Here is an 18,599-nt window from a genome sequence, read left to right on the forward strand (position 1 = left end):
GTAATTACAATATTGATATTGAACCAAATTATTGAAATATTAAAAAGTGCCTTTGACGAGTGGTCATTATATGCAATTAACATGTTTATTTAGTATATAAATTATAATCTTTATGCTTTTAAAAGAAGATTGCATTCAGAATATTGCTGAATAAGTCGAAAATATAACGTAGGTTCCTAAAAACTTTCATGTAAATTATAATAATATGTATATATTTATTGATGAGAAAAAAAAATTTTTCTAAATAATATTCACATTGATAAAATTAAAGATATCTTATTTTATAATAGTTTTCAATTGAATACTAAAAAGAGACGAAAATAATCGCAAGTCAGTAAATTTATAATTTTTAACTAATTAAATACATAACTTTAATATTAATTATGTTGACAAGAAGGACATCATAAGTATAAAGTTTTTTTACTTTGAAAATTAATTTATTAAACCACCTTGCTAATATTTTTTGTTAAAAAATATGTATATTATTAATAGATTTTTTTTATACTGTAATATCATAGTCTGATGATAATTCAACCACGAATTTATAGTATAATAATTAACAATAATTAGTTATTTATAATAATTAAATATAACTTACCGTATTACCATATTAAAAGAATTATTTATAAAACCTACGTTATATTATTGTATATTCTGTAGTCCGCCAAAACCAAAGCCGTCCATGTTGATGGAATAAAAGAAACAAAATTTCTTAATTTATCTCTTTGAAAAGTTTTTAGCGGTTCCAAATAGTGGATTGGTTAATTCTTGTAGGATTAATATTGAATAATAGATGGATATAATTTTTTAATGTCAAAATTCACAGAAAAATGTTTATATATATGTTAAGATGTAATAAACCATCACCATTTTCACCTCACGCTTGATTTGATTTGAAATATCAAGTTAAAGGGCTTCATAGCGGCTAGAGGACCAAAGATCATTTATATATAAAAGCGGCAATACGGCAGTCTCTAAATAATTTTCATTATCCACTAGAATGTTACTATTTATAAATTTATTTTTTCTTCATAAGAATATTATACTATAAGTAGGTATCATTATTACCTTTTCTAGCCTTCCTCCACTTTACCTTTAATTATAAATCAAAACTGAAGTTACTAGATAGCCGTATAAACCAGCCGTTATTGTGTGTATGATATTTGTCGAGTAATTGGATGACGATATTGATTTCATACCAAAAACTCAAAATCATTTAAACGACTGTTTCTATTAATTAAATCAGCTTGAACTTCTGATAAATGTCTTAATGTACTCAAAACATTACAAATTCCGTACATTGTATTGTTTTTAATACATAAATTAAGTTGAATTGTAATTAATAAAAGTAATATAAATTAAATATAAAGAAATCATTTGGAATTTATGAAAATTTTAAGCGAATAAAATAATTGAAAAATTAAATAAAAAAATGTAAATATTTTGTTATTTTGTGGAACCAAAAATATGTTTATAATTAATTAAATAATATTGAATCAATAAACCGTTTTTTATATGAATATAATTTATTATTAAAATCCTCATCTCCTAATGTTCTTGATCACTCGATTGATTATTAAATTTTTTTCAATTTAATAAGTGTATATTACGTACTCAACTATAAATTTGGATTTAAAAATTTATGTACTATTCTTATTATTATTAACAGCACTAAATACAATAGTATCATGATATCGCAATCACTTAGAAATGATCTTAAGTAACTATTGTAATCAAATATGAATTCCTTAAATAATGATACTTTTTCAAATACTTTCTCGTCACAAAAAAAAAATAAAAATCATTACTGTGATATAAACATATAATAAAAATTTTCTTATGATATCAATCAAATATCTTTGTATGTAATGTAGCCGTGCCAACGTGAATGACAAACAAATGTCAACATGACGATAAATATACTGTATAATAGACCAAAGAAAAATGAATGTGAAAAAAAAAAGAGTAAAGCCATAGATGAATATGGAGCTAAGCGATGACCGCTGATTACGAATCAACGGCTTTGAAATAACGCAAGTTCTGTTTGTTTTTAGACGATGCACGACTCTAGATTAGCTGATCTGATAATAACTTCGTGAGGGGATGTTTACTCTCTGAGAAAATGAGAGGGAAAAGAAAGAAAAATAAATTTCAACAGGGTTGCGTGTCTTCTTTCGATTTTTTTTTCACAGGAACTCTACTTTTATATAATTATTTTCGATTTTATTCTATATGAAACATCTACGATAAATTAAATAATCAGATAATCTTTTAAACAGTCTTAAATATTTGTTATTTAATTTTTGGTAAATATAAAAAAAATTTTTTCAGAATCATATTATTATTGATCTGATATAAAATACTTTGTACATACATATTCAATAAATTATTTATCAAACTTAAATAATTAATCTCTATTCTCAAATAATTAAGAAATATGTTTAAAAAAGTATATTTGAATTGAGTTGAGACTGATACTGATTACAAGTTTGTGTTTGTAGTGAGAATCGTGCGCGTGTCATCATATCTTAATATGATAGAAATGTAGATTATAGCAGAAAAATAAAGTGTATCGAGAATATGACACATAAAAACGATAAAATATCGTTTTGAATTTCATTAATTTATCATTAATTTACTTAACAGATTATGATAGTAGTTTGTTTTTCATTAACCTATTCTGCAATAGTAAAAAACATTAAATATCAGTCAATTTGTTGGTCAAGTAATTATTCTTCGATGAATAAATAGAAATTTTTAAATATTTATAAAAATTATCATATTTTTGAAAATCTAAAATGTATATTTTTTTTTTGCATTACTAATAGATAATTTTCTGATTAAAAGTTCTTTTAAATTTGAGTTGAAATATCATTTTTCACGGGATATTCGACAAAAAAAATATATAAATAGCATGCACGGTTTATTTGAACAACAATTTATTCAATCATATTAAGCAAATTTTGTGATTTCATATTTTGCTGTTTAAAGAAAAAAAAAGAAAGAAATTTAATTGATTAAGAAAAATATAAATTATAAAAATGAATATATTTAGGGAATTGAATCATTTAAACTACTTAAATTAAATGATTATTCACAAACATTTTCTTATTTTCATATGATAAATTTATATTTATTTCTTATAAGAGGCAGTAGTTAATAATTTTTTTTTAGTTATTAAAATAATGGAAATATTTACAAACTTATTGAATTAAATGACATCATTAATGATAATGAGTTATAAATTATGATTCATAAAAATCACAAAAATTTGTTTCTTAAATATAGAATTTCTTCAAATGTACTGATTAACTTTATATATTAATTATAAAAATCATTATCGATCAAACCCTCCATCACCTATTGTCACTTTTTGTTGAATGATTTTTCCGTATCCACCTCTTCCACTATCAAAGTCAGATCTGTATTCATCTCTTACCTAAAATATTCCATTTTCAAGTTAATACACTACTTAAAAGCCATAAATATTTAATAATAGTACATTTTAATGTAAATTTAATAGATATAAAGTTACCTGACCGCCAGTTTTACCACGTCCATATTGTCTACCTTCAACAAATCCGGCATCCCAGTCTGTTCTAATAATTCTATCATCTAATCTTGTACCATTTATGTATCTCATACAATTTTCAGCATCTGCACGTTGATAATATTCGACAAAACAAAATCCACATGGAGTTTTTTTGTATTTATCTAAACCCATCACAATTCGCTTTATATCACCACATCTTGAGAATAGTTCGTATATTTGTTCTTCAGTTGTGTAAAATGATAAATTTCCAACATACAAAGTTGTAGAAACTCTTAATAATCGGTCTTGTTCGGCTCTGGAACCCTGAAAATAATTTTAATATTATTGTATTATTTACTTTTTTTTTAAATGTTTATGAATTTTATTTTTGGTGTAAAGTGATTTATCTACGAATGTTTGAGTAAAAACGATGTCTATAATTCATTCCAAATATATGATGCAAATCAAAAATTAAACTAAAATTGATTCAGACTATTTACAAAGAAATAATTTAAAACATCACATTTCATTGTTGAATAGTAGTTCTAAAAAAATTCGTATAATTTAATATTTCATTAAATAATTTGGATTGTAAATATAATAGTGAATGGAATAGTGCCAATACAATAATTGAAAAGTGAGGTTAAACACAGTTTACAATGTCTAATAAATGCCGGAAAGTCCAAAAAGTAATTTTAAATTGTATATAATAAAATCAATTAAACTATTTTTATATAATGTCACAAATTCATTTATGAATTTAATAATAATAATAATACTGTATAATTAAATGATTGCTGATTTCTTTACCTTAAAATGTTGATCACGGTAAGAGCTTAATTCAACTGATGGTGTAACACCAGATGAATTCATCATAATTTATAAATACTTAAATGGTTTTAATAAATTTAAACAAATAAATTTACTAGTAAAATGTTTTAAATATAATTATCAATCGAAGAAGAGCCAGTATTCACCGTATTTTAGAAGTATACACAACAAAATAAGCATTTACACACTAGTGTACACTTCAATTAAAAAAAAAACAAGAGAATCCATATTCACGCATGCGCACTCATAATATATTAGTCCATTACCTCATTCCTTAATCTGAATTTATCAATATGTACAAATTAGAGTTATAATTATTATTATTACTACAATTCATGATAATTGTTAAACATTCAATATATATATATATATATATTAAATATATATTAAATATAGTTTTGAATATTTTAATAACTAGTTTAACATCGCAATCAAAGAAATACCATATGCACCCATGCAAGGATATTTCACATACACACACATTCGCTTTATAACATTTCTCATGAAATATCTCATCAAAAACAGCCCTCTCCTTCTGGGCTGTACAATAATGTGCGCCAAGCATAAATAACGACAATAATGAAATTACAAAAAATTCTAAAATCATAAAATTTGGCGTGACTCTTATTTATTAATTGGCTTAAATCTTTTGAATATTTTCAAAAAGTCATGCCTCTATAAAATCTTAACAGTCACGCCAAGTTTTCGGTTGTTATGTTTATTGTGTCATTAAACGTACCAAATTTTTTTAAAAAAAAAAAAACCGAAAAAAATAATTTATTTTAAATATTGTTGATTCTTAGATTTAAATGATTGGCGTTTTATGATTTTAGGATTTTTTGTAATTTCATCATTGGCGTTATTTATGCTTGGCGCACATTATCGTACAGACCAAAAGGAGGGGGCTGTTTTTGATGAGATTCCATGATTTTTTTTGCATATCAACTGAAAAGGAATATTTAAAAAAATTAATCTGTTAAGAAAATACTTTAATTATTTGTATATTCGCGCTCAAGCAAGATTAACTTGTTACCAACTTTATAATCCGTTAGTAAGGGTACTTCATAGCAATCAAAAACTCTGATTACCAAATTGATAAAAAAAACGGATGATTACTCCATGAATAAACTTTCATGTTGCTCAATTTCTTCACAACGAAATTTTTTCAATTTCGTATATTATGAATGAAGCAATGATCATACTTTATAGTATGCTTAATCGACAGCCAACAATTGATTTCCGTGCAAATTTTTAATTTCAGCCTATGTTTATGTTATAATAAGAAAAATATTTTTATTCTGAATAGAATAACCTGCAAAAATCATCTTGTAACTTATATAATGACACGGTAGTGCCTCATCGTATAGTAAGGGCAAGATGGCAGCGATTTATGCTGGCGCACGAGACACTACCGTATTTCTTGATATAAAAAAAAAAATAACGATTAAACATTTGTCATTTTGCCAATTAAACTGTTAAAACGAAAAATTTTTATTAGACGTTCTTCATGTTTTTTGGAGGTTCATGTATACATATTATTATTCTCGACATATTTGGATGAATCAATGAAAGAAAGGGTATTGCTGATACCGTTTGACAAGTCTTTTTATTGTCTCACATACACACTATCATACTGATATCGAATATATTAAATTATCTATACAAAAAAACTGTGAAAATTTCTAGTTTATTATCTCCACTAACATACCATAGTAGTTGCAACTACTTCAATTCTGACGTCATAACCGTATATACTATTTTGCAGTCCATGTGAGTGTAGCCATGATGTTCAGTAATATTTACGATAATCAGCTGATTCTCCCTCTTTGATTATTTTTAATTCGCGCACGCTGGACTCTTAGTGTCAATCATAAGTAGTATTACGCATTAACTGTAAAATAATAGCACATATTTGTTCACGTGTTTTGATGATAAATTAGTTTGTTATTCACAAACAAAATTTCGTGGGTAATATGTAAAATTATTCTATTTATTGAAACATACAATTTATTATTACACAGTTAACACGTATTGTAAACAGTTGAAATCAATGGCTAATGATGAAATAGCAGAAGTAAATCCTCGAAGGTAACATTCAAGACATTTCTTATATATTACTCAATATGAAGTAATACTTTACGGCAGTTATATATCTCTTTTTTTTTGCTTTAAAAAACTCATAAAAATGTACTTTGTTTCTATTAATAGAATTTCACACAACTACTAAGCATTATAACTTGCAGTAATAAATCTAGTGAGATTTCTTTACTATTATCCTTTATTTTATTCTTATCATGATACAAGTTGAGTGATAAATTTTCATTAAATTTTTGTTGATAAAAAAAAACTTTCTTTATTTATAAATGTAGGTAATATTGAAATAGTTAATTTCGTATGAATATTGTTTTGGTATTTTATAATTATATAACCCTTATCAATCAATAGAAATATATAAGAGACTCTTGATGATTGTTTTCGAAACTATAATTATTTATAATATCAAATCATTATTTTTTCACGTTTATGAAAAAGTTTATAGCCATAATACATTTGGTAGTAGAGTAGTCGATTTTTGATAATTTTTAATAAAAATTGCAGTTGGCTGTGGAATTGGTTTAGCTGGTCAGGATCATCAGCAACGATGTTACGAGCAGCAGAAAAAAAAATTCTTTCATGTAAGTTTTGTATAATTATATGTAATTGTATAAAAACAAATGATTAAATAAATTATATATCTTTACATGTTGTATATATTTCGCAAAAAATATGTTTCAATCAATGAACAATCATTTACGTAAATTACCATTAAACAACCAAAACTACTATATTAAAATCTTGATTAATATTGATGAAAAAAACTTTTTATGATATTATTATCTGTTGTGATAATATTTACTTTCTAAACTAAAAGTAAATCAATTAAAAAGTCACTAATTAAATATTACTATGTAATGTTCAATGACTCATCTATTGTTAGAATATTTATCATTACGAATTGAGTTCACCTATTTTTTACTTATTTATGTGATGCTACTGTAAGTTATAATCAGTAAAACATAAAGAAAAATTTTTACCCAATACTTAAGAGATAACAAAAGAACTTAATACTAAAGTACATACATGTAATAAGAAAGTTAAAATAACAAATTATATAATAATTACTGATTCAAAATTTCAAGTGTTCGAAAATTACAAATCCATTTGATATGTAATATTCTTTACAGATCTTTGTAAATATAATTGAGATTGATTAAAAAAAAAAAAGATTTTGTATATATATAAATTTAACTAGACGTGTCATTACTTACTGTAATAGTTTATAATTAATTATGCATGTATTTCTGAAATAATTTTTTTTTAGATTTGAAAAATGCGTATCGTGGATGGTATGTTGACATTGGACCATGTGTTGGTACGGCAGACAAATTATGGACGATTTCATTGAACGAAGATTCATCTAAAACACCTATTGTACTTCTTCACGGATTAGGTGCTGGAGTAGCATTATGGTGTCTTAATCTTGATAGTTTATCACAAGAACGACCAGTTTATGCAATGGATCTTTTAGGTATAAAAAATGTAAATATATTAAAAATATCGTAAATCGTTGTCTAACAAAGAATTTGAAACAAATCTATCCATGTTGTTTGATTATTTTCTATTAAAATTAGTTCCATTGTTTATTAAGTGAATTAATTAACTTTTAGGATTTGGTAGAAGCAGTAGACCAACATTTAGTAATGATGCACGCGAAGCTGAATCCCAACTGGTTCGTTCAGTTGAAGAATGGAGAAGAGAAATGCAATTAGACAAATTTGTATTATTAGGTCATTCTATGGGAGGTTTTTTAGCAGCATCATATGCAATTGAACATCCTAATAGAGTGAAACATCTTATTCTTGCTGATCCTTGGGGATTTCCTGAAAAACCTTCTGATGTACATATGAAGTATAATATACCTTTATGGGTTAAAGTTATTGGTTTTATGGTTCAACCGTTAAATCCACTTTGGGCTGTGAGATTTGCTGGTCCTTTTGGTAAATATTTAACTACAATATTACATTTTTTTTTTTCAGTAGTTAAATGAAATAGTATTATTTTAGGTCAATGGTTGATTGAAACAACACGACCTGACATTGTTAAAAAATTTGTACCTGTCATGAAGGACGATGCTAATATCATTTTCCAATATCTTCATCAATGTAACTCTCAAACGCCATCGTAAGTTTCTGTATAAAATTTTTGGTTCAATAGCCTTTCTTTATTTAATTTTATTTTACAACATATTCATCCATATAAGTCACTTCATATTTCAACAATTTAAGCATAAAGAAAATTAAATTTCAATTTGTTACAGTTTTCAGGAAGAAAATAATGAGCTCGATAAATTTCTGATTTATTATTTCCTAGTTTTATGAACTTTTCATTAGTAATTGTTTTGAATTAACTCTAATGATGGAAAATTATTGGTTTTGACAACAATAATTTTTATAACAAATCTTATAAGTTCGTATTATAGTTATTACGAGAATTTGTTTATAGTCATTATAATTAAAAGTTTAAGCAATTATGTTTACAAAATATTATATTGCAGGGAAAATATATTATCGGCTGATCCAAAAACAAATATTAAGCCATTGCTTTTCTTCATCACCAATCGAAAAAAATTTACAGTGCATTTCAAATCATATTTTGGTATTGCGTCACATTTATTATCATTTAACATACGTATTTTAGAATGTAGAATATTTATCTAATCTAACAAAAAATATATTCGAAAATAATTAGATCAGTGGATGGGTAGAGAATTAAAGTAAAATTTTATTGCTTTCAGACATAATTGAAAAACAGACAAAAAATGGTTTCTAATTTATAATATACATATATGTATATTTAAACGTTTGTTATTTTTGGCCTATCTTTCCATTTTAACTATCCATCTTCTAATCTTTTTACATTTGTTTATAAATGTAAAGTTGAGTTAATTATGTAATTTTTTTTTTTTGTAATAAATCAAAAATCAATTAAATAATATTTGTTGAATTATAAGTTTTCAGTTTAAATAATTTCAAATAAAAGCATAAAATGTTTTAGTTATTCATATAAAAGAAATTGGAATTTTTTTAACAGTGGTGAGAGCGCATTTCATGCTATGATGCAAGGATTTGGCTGGGCAAAATATCCAATGATCAATCGAATAGATGAAATGAATGAAGAAATTCCTATCACTCTAATATATGGAAGTAGATCATGGGTTGATAACTCTTCGGGAGAAATGATTAAACAAAAACGAGTAAATTCCTACGTCAATATACATGTTAGTAAAACTGTCATAAATTTTAATTTTAATATTTATAGTCAAACAATTCTTAATTGATTTAATTTTATTATCCAGATAATAAGTGGTGCCGGTCACCACGTGTATGCAGATAAAAGTGAAATTTTTAACAAACATGTACTTGATGCTTGTGCTTTAAGCGATAATATCCCAATATTAACTTCAGCTTATGTTAAACCGTCAAATAAAATACTTCCACAAGTGAATTTTTCTACATTACCAATCGACTTAAGTGAATCTAAAAACAATGAAGATCAAAATGACGAAGACGATGAAGAAAAACAACCAAAGACAGTGTCTAATAGTCCAAAATCTTCTTTGCTTTAACCAAAATGATTTTTATTTACTTAGCACAAATTATTTTGCGAAAAACTTATGAATTATAAATATTTCGGTGATAAAAATCACCTTTCTGTCAATTTTTTTATTAGTGAAAATTTAAAAACTTAATATTGTCATTAAGTCCTACTAATAAAATACAATTTATAATAAAACTACTTAAATTTATTTTAAACATCAATGCAATTGATATTATATAGAACTGTTTATACTTGTATAACTTATTTTATAATGTTATTGGAAAAAAAAAATTTTGTAAAATTTATGTTTTTGATTATTTTTAAAAACTGTAATTCCATATTAAACAACTTTTTACCTAATTGTCTTCAATTATTATTGCTCATCAATTTCACTGTCTAATATTTTTATAATTTACAAATAATACTTTTCAATCTATTAATTTGAACAATATTTACTGAAATCCGTGAAAAGTTTTTAGTATTGAAAAATATAATTATTTTTAATCAATAATGAATTACGTTAAAAGTTTCAACTCAAAAATAACCACAAGACAGAGTAATTAAGATGAAATGACTCATATTGTTGAGAATTTTCTATTTATCTCTAAATCGGAAATGAAAAAAGATTATTTTTTTTTAAAGAAATTTTTAATATAGCAAACATAGTCAGTCTTACAAAATAAGCTGAAAATGCAATGTTATACAAGACTCGAGGTGATAGTACTTATATAATTTTTCCGGAATGTAACCCTTATTTAGATCTTATTTAATAGAAATTTCACCATTTTTAATACACAAAAATAATTCAGTAAACAGTATTACCAATTAATCAGTTCAACAAAGGTGTGATATTAATACAAGAAATCGTTAACGGCCATACAAATATTTGTAAAAAATATCGATTCCAAGAGCACTCTCATCTTGATCAATTAAAACTGTTGATTTTTTATAATGTACAAAGTGAATTATAATTTGTATAAATGAGAATTCAAAATACATAGATTATCCTGTTTAAATAAAAATAAAATTATTTGAAATTTCAATTCAATTTTATATTTTTTTTCACTTTTGATACAAGAGTCGCAATACTAAATTTTCCAGTAACATCGAGCCAGTAATTTTATTTTGATGCATATTTTAAACAGCACAACATTTACGCATAGTTTTTTTGACAAGTCTACGATTGTTACAGTATATCGATAAGTTAAACAATTCATTGAGAATTTCAAAAACATTGATTAAAAGTAATTGTATTAATTTTATTAGTAATTGTAAAAAAGCAAAATAAATTTATTTAAAATAAAATTAATGATATTTACTCATCCTACAATGATTTCACAATAGATTATAATTTTTTAATCAATTATATAAAAGTATAAAATGTAAATTATTGAAAAATTAATTGTTTATTCGAAAAGAAATAAATTTTATTTCAACCTATAATAACTTATCTATTTATGTATACTTTAGATATTTGCTGAATGTTAAGCGGAAACCATTGCCACAAATATTTATGAATATTATATGGATATAATAATACAATAGAGTATTTTTTATAAGACATTTAAAGCTTTACATAAAATGTACATTAATTCTTATTGTAATTATAATGTTTAAAAATCCGGATATTTAAAAATTTTTAATATTGTAAGAACATAAATTTATTCACTTAAATTTACTTTGTAATCAGCGATAGAAATGCATAATTTTTTATCTGTAATGAGTCTTGTTGAGTTATCAATTAGAGTTTATTTTTGATTCAGTAGTGTATGTATGAAAGTTTATAAAATATAGCACTATTATATCAACTCTAAAATTTTAAATGAATATTCAGTTTTTTAGTTTATATTCTCCATTTCAGTAATTAATATTATAAGTAAATTAGTATCCTTGTTGATAAATTTTTATTTATTAAATAATTTTTTTATAAAGTAAACATATGTTTTCAATACTTTTAAATATGATGTCTCGTTAAAGTAATGAATAAAAATGGCCTAATTGAATGATATCATACTTGAATGTTGATAAATAAAAATATTTCTAAAAGTGCTCTTACAACTTATGTGAACTTGACTGTATTTTGTCTCAAAAATTTTATGAATTCCAAAAATACCGACTATTAAGCCATTTTCTATTTTAGCCTCGTACCAATAATGAAACTAACATTTTTTTTATTCTTAAAAAAATAGTCGTAAATTTTTTGAATTAAATTTCTTTTATAATGAATAAATTGATTAATTTCATATTTAAGTTGATATAATATGCTTTATCAATGATCAAATCTTTGAAATTCGAGGCTTATTAAAATTGAGTTATCAAATTTTTTAAATTGAGATAATTATGTAATTGTTGTACTTCAATTTTCACATTCATTTTGTATATCACTCATTACAAGCAGTATTAGCATTTTATTTATTTATTATTAATTTAATCCCAAAATACGAGTGACATCATTCTTGTAATATTGAAGACAAGTAATTTATAAATTTTTCAGTTATAACTTATATTATTATTTCACATGATTGAATACTCCATGATAATAATTATTAACAGCGATATAATTGCTGTTAAAAATACTACTAGACTGCTTTTTTCTGAATTTTATTAAATTAAAAAATAAACATTTAACTTTTCAATTTAAATTATACAGAGTTCATGAAATAAATTTAGTGTAATTTTTGCACAAAGACAATTTTGATTGAATATTAAATGATATATTTTGAAATATTTATGCATGACAAGACGAAAATATATTTCGTAATTTTACTTAGTCTATTTGTCTTCAACATATATTAGATTTGGAAATTAAGCAGTCATGTTATTAAAATTATTTGTTCTGATATTTTATGATTGAAAATTTTTACTTTGTAAGTGTTATATCATTAAATATATTTTTTTTTCAAAAGCTGCAATATATTAAAAATAATCATTGATCTCTGAATAAAGTGTTTTGTAAACTTGAAGTCTTAATATTTTGTTAATAGGTATATGGTAAATTGATAGAAAAAATTTTGAAATAAAAATTGAGCATATTTTTTATAAAACTATTGTAGGTTCATTGTTCGTTTTATATCTTAAAAAATAAATTTAGTACATCATTAAACGATATAAGAATATTCATTTCAATAATAATATATAAAAATTACAATATGCTATAAAAACTGATCTCCAAAAATGATTTAATTGTGTTGCTAAACGTGTTTTTAAAATGCCCTTACATGTAAACTATAACGTAATTAGCTTATAGATTTGTAATTTTTTTCATGATCTCTTAAATTGATAATTTCAATCAAGTATTCTTGTTCGATATATGTCAAAATTTAACTCGATTCTTTTTCTTTAGAATCTGAAAAATAATTTATAATTATTAAATAAATTGAACATATAAGTGTTCATTGTTTATAAAATGTTTCACAGCAGCTATAATACTTGACTCAATACATTATATTAATAAAGTTTATTATGAAGATATTTTTAGATTTAGTATCATTTAAATATTATTTTATCTTATTATTTTAGAGACAACCAACAATGTAGCTGATTGTGAATTTCTTTAAACCGAAATAAATCCACTTACATTCCTCAACTCTTTATTATTATATATTTTAGGACGTATAAATTTTGTGTATCAATATCTGGTAATGTTTAGAGTAGATAAAGCATGAGTTTTGTAAAATAGTCACGAACGAAATTAAAATGATCAAGTATTAAACTGTGAAAAGCCGTGAAACTAACAATAAATTCATGAACAGACACTTTTGAAATAACTATACTTCCAAGATGAAAATTATATTTGTTCAAAATGAAAAAAAAAAAAAAATAATAACATTAATTTTCTTATACATTACCATTATCCGATTTATCTTCAGATGTTCCATTAGTTAATTCTGGATCTTTCTTGGTCTCATTCTCTTCAGATTCAACAATGTTAGTACTTTTTTTTTCATCTTGACTTGTAGCTTTCTTATCTTTTACTCTATTTTTTGCTGGTGTAACTGGTTTAGGTTTAGGTACCAAGCTGGGATCGAGAACAATTTTACCAATATTTTTACGATCATGCATTTTTTGCATTGCTTCAGGAATATCTTCTAAAGCCCAGGTTGAATCAATTTTTGGTTTAATAAGACCATCATTCCAAAGATTAAATACTTGTTCTACAGTTTTTCTTACAAAATTGTAGCCTCCTTGTTGGTACATTAAATGACGAAGATTGAAACCCGAAATAGTTTTGTTTTCATCGAATAACTTAATAGGTGAAATTTTGTCAACTTGCCACCACTAAAATAGAATTTTGTTATAAAAAAATAAATATTTAAGATATAAACTAGATTTACAATTAATGAATATTTTTAAAACCATCTTTCGAAAAGCTTATATATTTTTTTCTCAATGTAAAATTTCTAAAACTTACTGATCGTGCAACAGAAAAAAAGCTTTTTGTTTCTCCAGTTACCAAATTGCTTGATCCATATAATATGTATTTACCCATGGGTTTTAATAAAGAATAACCTTTGTTGCATTCCTCACCGTATAGACAGTCCAATACAATATCTACACCTTCCGGTGAAATTCTAGAGTACAAAGAAGAATTATTAATAATAATCTATTATTGATTACGTTTTAAAATAATTTAAGTGGTATCAAATTGTAAAAAAAAAAACATATATCGTTGATTCCATCAAAATTCGTAAAAAAATTTTTTTCATCTACAGATGTATTTCAATTTGTTTTTAACAATAACGATTGTTTTTCTTTATTTTTATTTTTTAACTATATCAAAAAATACATACTTTCGAATTTCACTGGAATAGTCTGTACCACGTTCTAATAGGTAATCAATATTATTTTGAGATTTTAGTTCTTCAATTTTCGATTTTCCACAAACTCCAAAAATAGTGACATCTTTGACAGTTTTTGCCAATTGAATGATTGCTTGCCCCTATAAAGCAAATATATTTCCACAAAGGATTACAAAAAAAGAAATAAATATTAGTATAAAATATACTAATCGAAGAAACGTTATCAAGTCAATGATCTGATCTGTTGAAATTATAAAATACTCAAGTACTGGATATTTTTTCGATATTAAATTGTAATTCATCTGCGTATATTTAATCCATAAGTATCCATAAAAATTGATTTATGCAACTTATCATGAATGTATTTTAGTAGAAATATGATGTCATTAAAAGTGTTTACAATCTTTATCAGATGCTATAAAGTTTATGAGTGTCAATAATTATTTAAATATAAAAATAATAAATGAAATGAGAGAAAATAAAATGTACGAATAAATTGTAGTTTATTCTTTTTGTTAAGATTTTATCGAAAGACTAGCGTTTAAATGTAAATTTGATTTTTTTCAATAATATGTAGAATTGGTATATTGGTATATACGCTTTTTGCGATTAACAAAGTTTTCTATTTTTGTACATCTACTTCGTATGGCTTCTCTAAAGTGTTTTCATGAAAAATGTACAGTTATACGATAAAATTCTTTAGCAGTTTTCATTATATATCACATGTTGTATATAATTCTGTTAAAAATATAAATTTTTAAAAATATTTTGACTATTCTAATTGAAAAATTTTTATGAAAAACTATTAAAGTACCTTTTATTTATATGCACGGTATAATAAAATTCAATGTCATCATAAGTAATTAATCTTGAAAGTCTTTGATTTTAAACATGAACTTACTATTTTTTCTAACAGATTTTAATTCCAATCAACTTTGTTTTCGAGAAACTTGACTATATCATAAATTATCAAGTCACATTGTTTCAATATCAAGACCATTTTATAATTTAATCTAGACGAATAAAGTATACCTTATTTAATAATTATATTCATCGAATACTTTTATTTTCTTTAAACTATGTATACTCTTTATAAAAATTTTTTTCTTCTTTTGAAAAAGAGTTATTTGTTGCTCATACATATATGAATGAAAAAAAAAATAGAATACTGACCACTCCACCTCCAGCACTATGAAGAAGTAAACTTTTTCCAGGAGTAATACAAGCCAAGTCAAATAGAAGAATATAAGCAATTGTATAATTCATAGTGAGTGCTGCAGCATCAGTAAAACTCATATTATCTGGTATTTTATAAACAGCATTTGTTGATACTGCGACTGACTCCGCCCAAGCTTTATGATCTGGCAATGCCACCACTCGATCACCCACCTGTTATAAAATAAGTATGTAATCTGAAATAGTAATCTTTTGAATAACATCAATTTTAGTGACTTACGTTGAAATCTTTCACATTTTCGCCGACAGCATCAATTTCACCAGCACACTCTGAACCCATGATAAATGGAGGCTTTGGTGGTGAATCGATAGCACCTCGTCTTACCATTAAATCTTGGAAACTTAAGCCACTGTAACAGATTAAATGAATATCTTATTTATTAGAAAAAAAAAACAATTAATAAATGAGAAGTGTTAATCACAGCTTTACAAGAGTGATTTGATGTTTATGAGTCACAAATATACACATTCACATATTGAACATCCGTGTCATTCAATCTAACTTGGGGATGATTCTATGACTGGTGAGAATGAGTTTAAAGCAGATAAAAGAAGAGTAGAAAAAAACCTTTTTTGCTAAGGTAAAGGCCATTAATTATAATTTATAGATTTTTTTATAAAAACTACTTAAAAAACGTTATTAAATTTAATATCTGATTAATTGAAAATGAAAAATTATTAAATAATTTACTTAAAAATGTCATTTAAATTGTCTATATTATTCAGAAACTTATGACAACATTGATAGTCAATAACAGATAGGGAAAAGTAGCATTGAATAATTTACCGGCAATATCATAAATGAAGAGGGTGAAGGTGAAAACGCCCATGCGAAAGATAGTCTTTTTTACTAACTTACTTTTGCAAATATACTTCAATAACTTTCATAATATAAAAATTTGTCTTTTATTTATCATAGAATTTAAAAATTAAATTTTTCATTTTTAAAATTAATAAAATTTGATGTGATATAGATACGCGATATTATTTTCGCCTACCTTATGTTTAAAAAGTACATTGCTTATTATAAAAAATCAATATAATCATTCGAAAAAAGTTATTTTTACGTTATATTAAATGCAAAAAATAAAATAAAAATTTTATATTATTATTATTTATAAATTAATGATTATCATTGCAATAATGATTAATTGATTTTTACTAAATCATCAAATAACTCGTAAATAAATTCATGTAAATAATAATAATAATTTTTATGAGTATGAAAATATTTATTAGATTATATTGAAAAATAATTTATTCGATGAATATTTATGAAGCTATAAATCAATAAAATTTAGTTTAATATGTTTATTCATTTTCTTTCTCATGCCTATATTTCACACATTTTCTACACAATAATTTCCATTTTAATAGCAACTATAATATGGTGAATACATGACCATGAATTCACTCGATATTATTGATTTTCAAGAAAATGAAGTTACACGCTTACTTGAAAAATCAAGCCACGCTAAGCGAATCTTTGGCAAAGTTATATATACAGAATATACTTTAATTTACTGATAATATTTCTTGATTTGCATTAATTTCTATTAATTGTATTAATTATTAATGAATGATAATATAAATCTATTAAAGTTATAAAGAATGCTACAACTTTTATACTTACCATGCTTTGACTTTAATCAGAACTTCATCATCGGCAACATTAGGTTCTGGTTTTTTCAAAACTTTGATACTTTTGAGACCACCAAAACCATTTAAGACAATGGCACGCATATCTTTTGGTTCAGCTATTTGTTTTTCATCATTATTTTCATTGGCTTTCTCTGAATCATCATTTTCTCCATTCTTTTTCTCCTCTTCATTTTTATTATCCTCGACATCATTTTGTTCGTTTTTCGTTGGAGTAGTGGGCTCGTTAATTTTTTTTTCACTTTCTGCCGATGGGCTAGTTTCATTTTTTTCTTCAGCCATTTTTATTTGGTGTTTAAGTAATTATTAAATTATTTTACCAAATGTTTTTAATTGTTACCTATTTAAAATGAAATTCCTTTCTCTACAAAACACTACAAGTTCGATATTATTTCTTTTTTTTTTTGCTCTAAATTGTTTTGATTTCTTAATCGTTGATGCCGATTGAATTTTTTTTTTGTACCCGTTAGATGGTGTATTTCTTAATTTGTATAATGCAAAAATACTAAACGATTAGATGAATTATATGAAATAAAATCAAAGTCTCGAAAACTTCTTAGAGATCAAAAACTTGTTGTATAAATGGGAACGGCGAAAAACTGTTTAAAAAAGCCGGTTACGAATTACAATACTAATTCACATATAATAACACTGCACTTAATCAAAAATCACGTTTGACCATGATGTTCTGAAAAATTCTCAATGCCTTTGAAAGACACTAATGCTTATTGACTCAAGTTCGCTTTGCTCAATAGTATTTTATTTTATAGCGTTACTGTTCGTCCGTTCATATTCTCCCTTCTACCAAATTCACCTACCGACACCCCCGGCTCAACTTACGCATCGCAACGTGCAGTGTTGCCGGTTGCTTAGCAACCATTTTCCCCTTCTATCATTTATTCGAT

The 18,599-nt window shown here is 24.5% G+C and overlaps 3 protein-coding genes across 5 annotated transcripts; 1 reads left to right on the top strand and 2 right to left on the bottom strand.

Annotated features, from left to right (window-relative positions):
• Nucleotides 1–3,155: 3,155 nt before the first annotated feature.
• Cbp20 (cap binding protein 20) lies at nucleotides 3,156–4,610 on the bottom strand. Its single transcript, XM_035089506.1, has 3 exons — nucleotides 4,343–4,610; nucleotides 3,536–3,856; nucleotides 3,156–3,439 (listed from the first exon to the last, which is right to left on the bottom strand). The coding sequence occupies exons 1-3, from the start codon at nucleotides 4,406–4,408 to the stop codon at nucleotides 3,338–3,340; spliced, it is 489 nt and encodes a 162-aa protein (XP_034945397.1). The 5' UTR covers nucleotides 4,409–4,610; the 3' UTR covers nucleotides 3,156–3,337.
• Nucleotides 4,611–5,735: 1,125 nt separating this feature from the next.
• Nucleotides 5,736–10,256, top strand: puml (pummelig). Of its 3 annotated transcripts, none has more exons than XM_035089495.1 (7): nucleotides 5,736–6,133; nucleotides 6,962–7,038; nucleotides 7,725–7,931; nucleotides 8,071–8,400; nucleotides 8,467–8,584; nucleotides 9,494–9,680; nucleotides 9,759–10,256. In XM_035089495.1, exons 2-7 carry the CDS (start codon nucleotides 7,005–7,007, stop codon nucleotides 10,026–10,028), a joined length of 1,146 nt encoding a protein of 381 aa, XP_034945386.1. In that variant the 5' UTR covers nucleotides 5,736–6,133; nucleotides 6,962–7,004; the 3' UTR covers nucleotides 10,029–10,256. The 3 variants fall into 3 exon arrangements, with proteins under 3 accessions (XP_034945386.1, XP_034945384.1, XP_034945385.1); XM_035089493.1 differs by lacking the exon at nucleotides 5,736–6,133 and adding an exon at nucleotides 6,154–6,451; XM_035089494.1 differs by lacking the exon at nucleotides 5,736–6,133 and adding an exon at nucleotides 6,154–6,331.
• A 2,570-nt stretch (nucleotides 10,257–12,826) lies between these two features.
• On the bottom strand, nucleotides 12,827–18,524 carry LOC118070714 (synaptic vesicle membrane protein VAT-1 homolog-like). Its single transcript, XM_035089492.1, has 7 exons — nucleotides 17,669–18,524; nucleotides 16,256–16,385; nucleotides 15,973–16,188; nucleotides 14,791–14,939; nucleotides 14,412–14,571; nucleotides 13,849–14,278; nucleotides 12,827–13,346 (listed from the first exon to the last, which is right to left on the bottom strand). The coding sequence occupies exons 1-7, from the start codon at nucleotides 17,974–17,976 to the stop codon at nucleotides 13,321–13,323; spliced, it is 1,419 nt and encodes a 472-aa protein (XP_034945383.1). The 5' UTR covers nucleotides 17,977–18,524; the 3' UTR covers nucleotides 12,827–13,320.
• Between the last annotated feature and the right edge of the window lie 75 nt (nucleotides 18,525–18,599).

This window comes from Chelonus insularis, unplaced genomic scaffold (genome assembly GCF_013357705.1).
Source record: "Chelonus insularis isolate UGA/USDA-ARS -01 unplaced genomic scaffold, ASM1335770v1 contig_67_pilon, whole genome shotgun sequence".
In the NCBI taxonomy this organism is placed as follows: Eukaryota; Metazoa; Arthropoda; class Insecta; order Hymenoptera; family Braconidae; genus Chelonus; species Chelonus insularis.

Excerpts from the sequence above, each read along its gene's own strand:
- LOC118070714 (XM_035089492.1), bottom strand. The coding sequence starts at position 17,976 with ATGGCTGAAGAAAAAAATGAAACTAGCCCATCGGCAGAAAGTGAAAAA. Across the intron at positions 16,189-16,255 it reads AAAATGTGAAAGATTTCAAC|GTGGGTGATCGAGTGGTGGC; the intron begins GTAAGTCACTAA and ends ATTTTATAACAG. Across the intron at positions 14,279-14,411 it reads TTTTTTCTGTTGCACGATCA|TGGTGGCAAGTTGACAAAAT; the intron begins GTAAGTTTTAGA and ends ATTCTATTTTAG.
- Cbp20 (XM_035089506.1), bottom strand. The coding sequence starts at position 4,408 with ATGATGAATTCATCTGGTGTTACACCATCAGTTGAATTAAGCTCTTAC. Across the intron at positions 3,857-4,342 it reads ACCGTGATCAACATTTTAAG|GGTTCCAGAGCCGAACAAGA; the intron begins GTAAAGAAATCA and ends AATTATTTTCAG. Across the intron at positions 3,440-3,535 it reads GTGGTAAAACTGGCGGTCAG|GTAAGAGATGAATACAGATC; the intron begins GTAACTTTATAT and ends GGAATATTTTAG.
- puml (XM_035089493.1), top strand. The coding sequence starts at position 6,414 with ATGGCTAATGATGAAATAGCAGAAGTAAATCCTCGAAG. Across the intron at positions 7,039-7,724 it reads AGAAAAAAAAATTCTTTCAT|ATTTGAAAAATGCGTATCGT; the intron begins GTAAGTTTTGTA and ends ATTTTTTTTTAG. Across the intron at positions 8,401-8,466 it reads GAGATTTGCTGGTCCTTTTG|GTCAATGGTTGATTGAAACA; the intron begins GTAAATATTTAA and ends GTATTATTTTAG.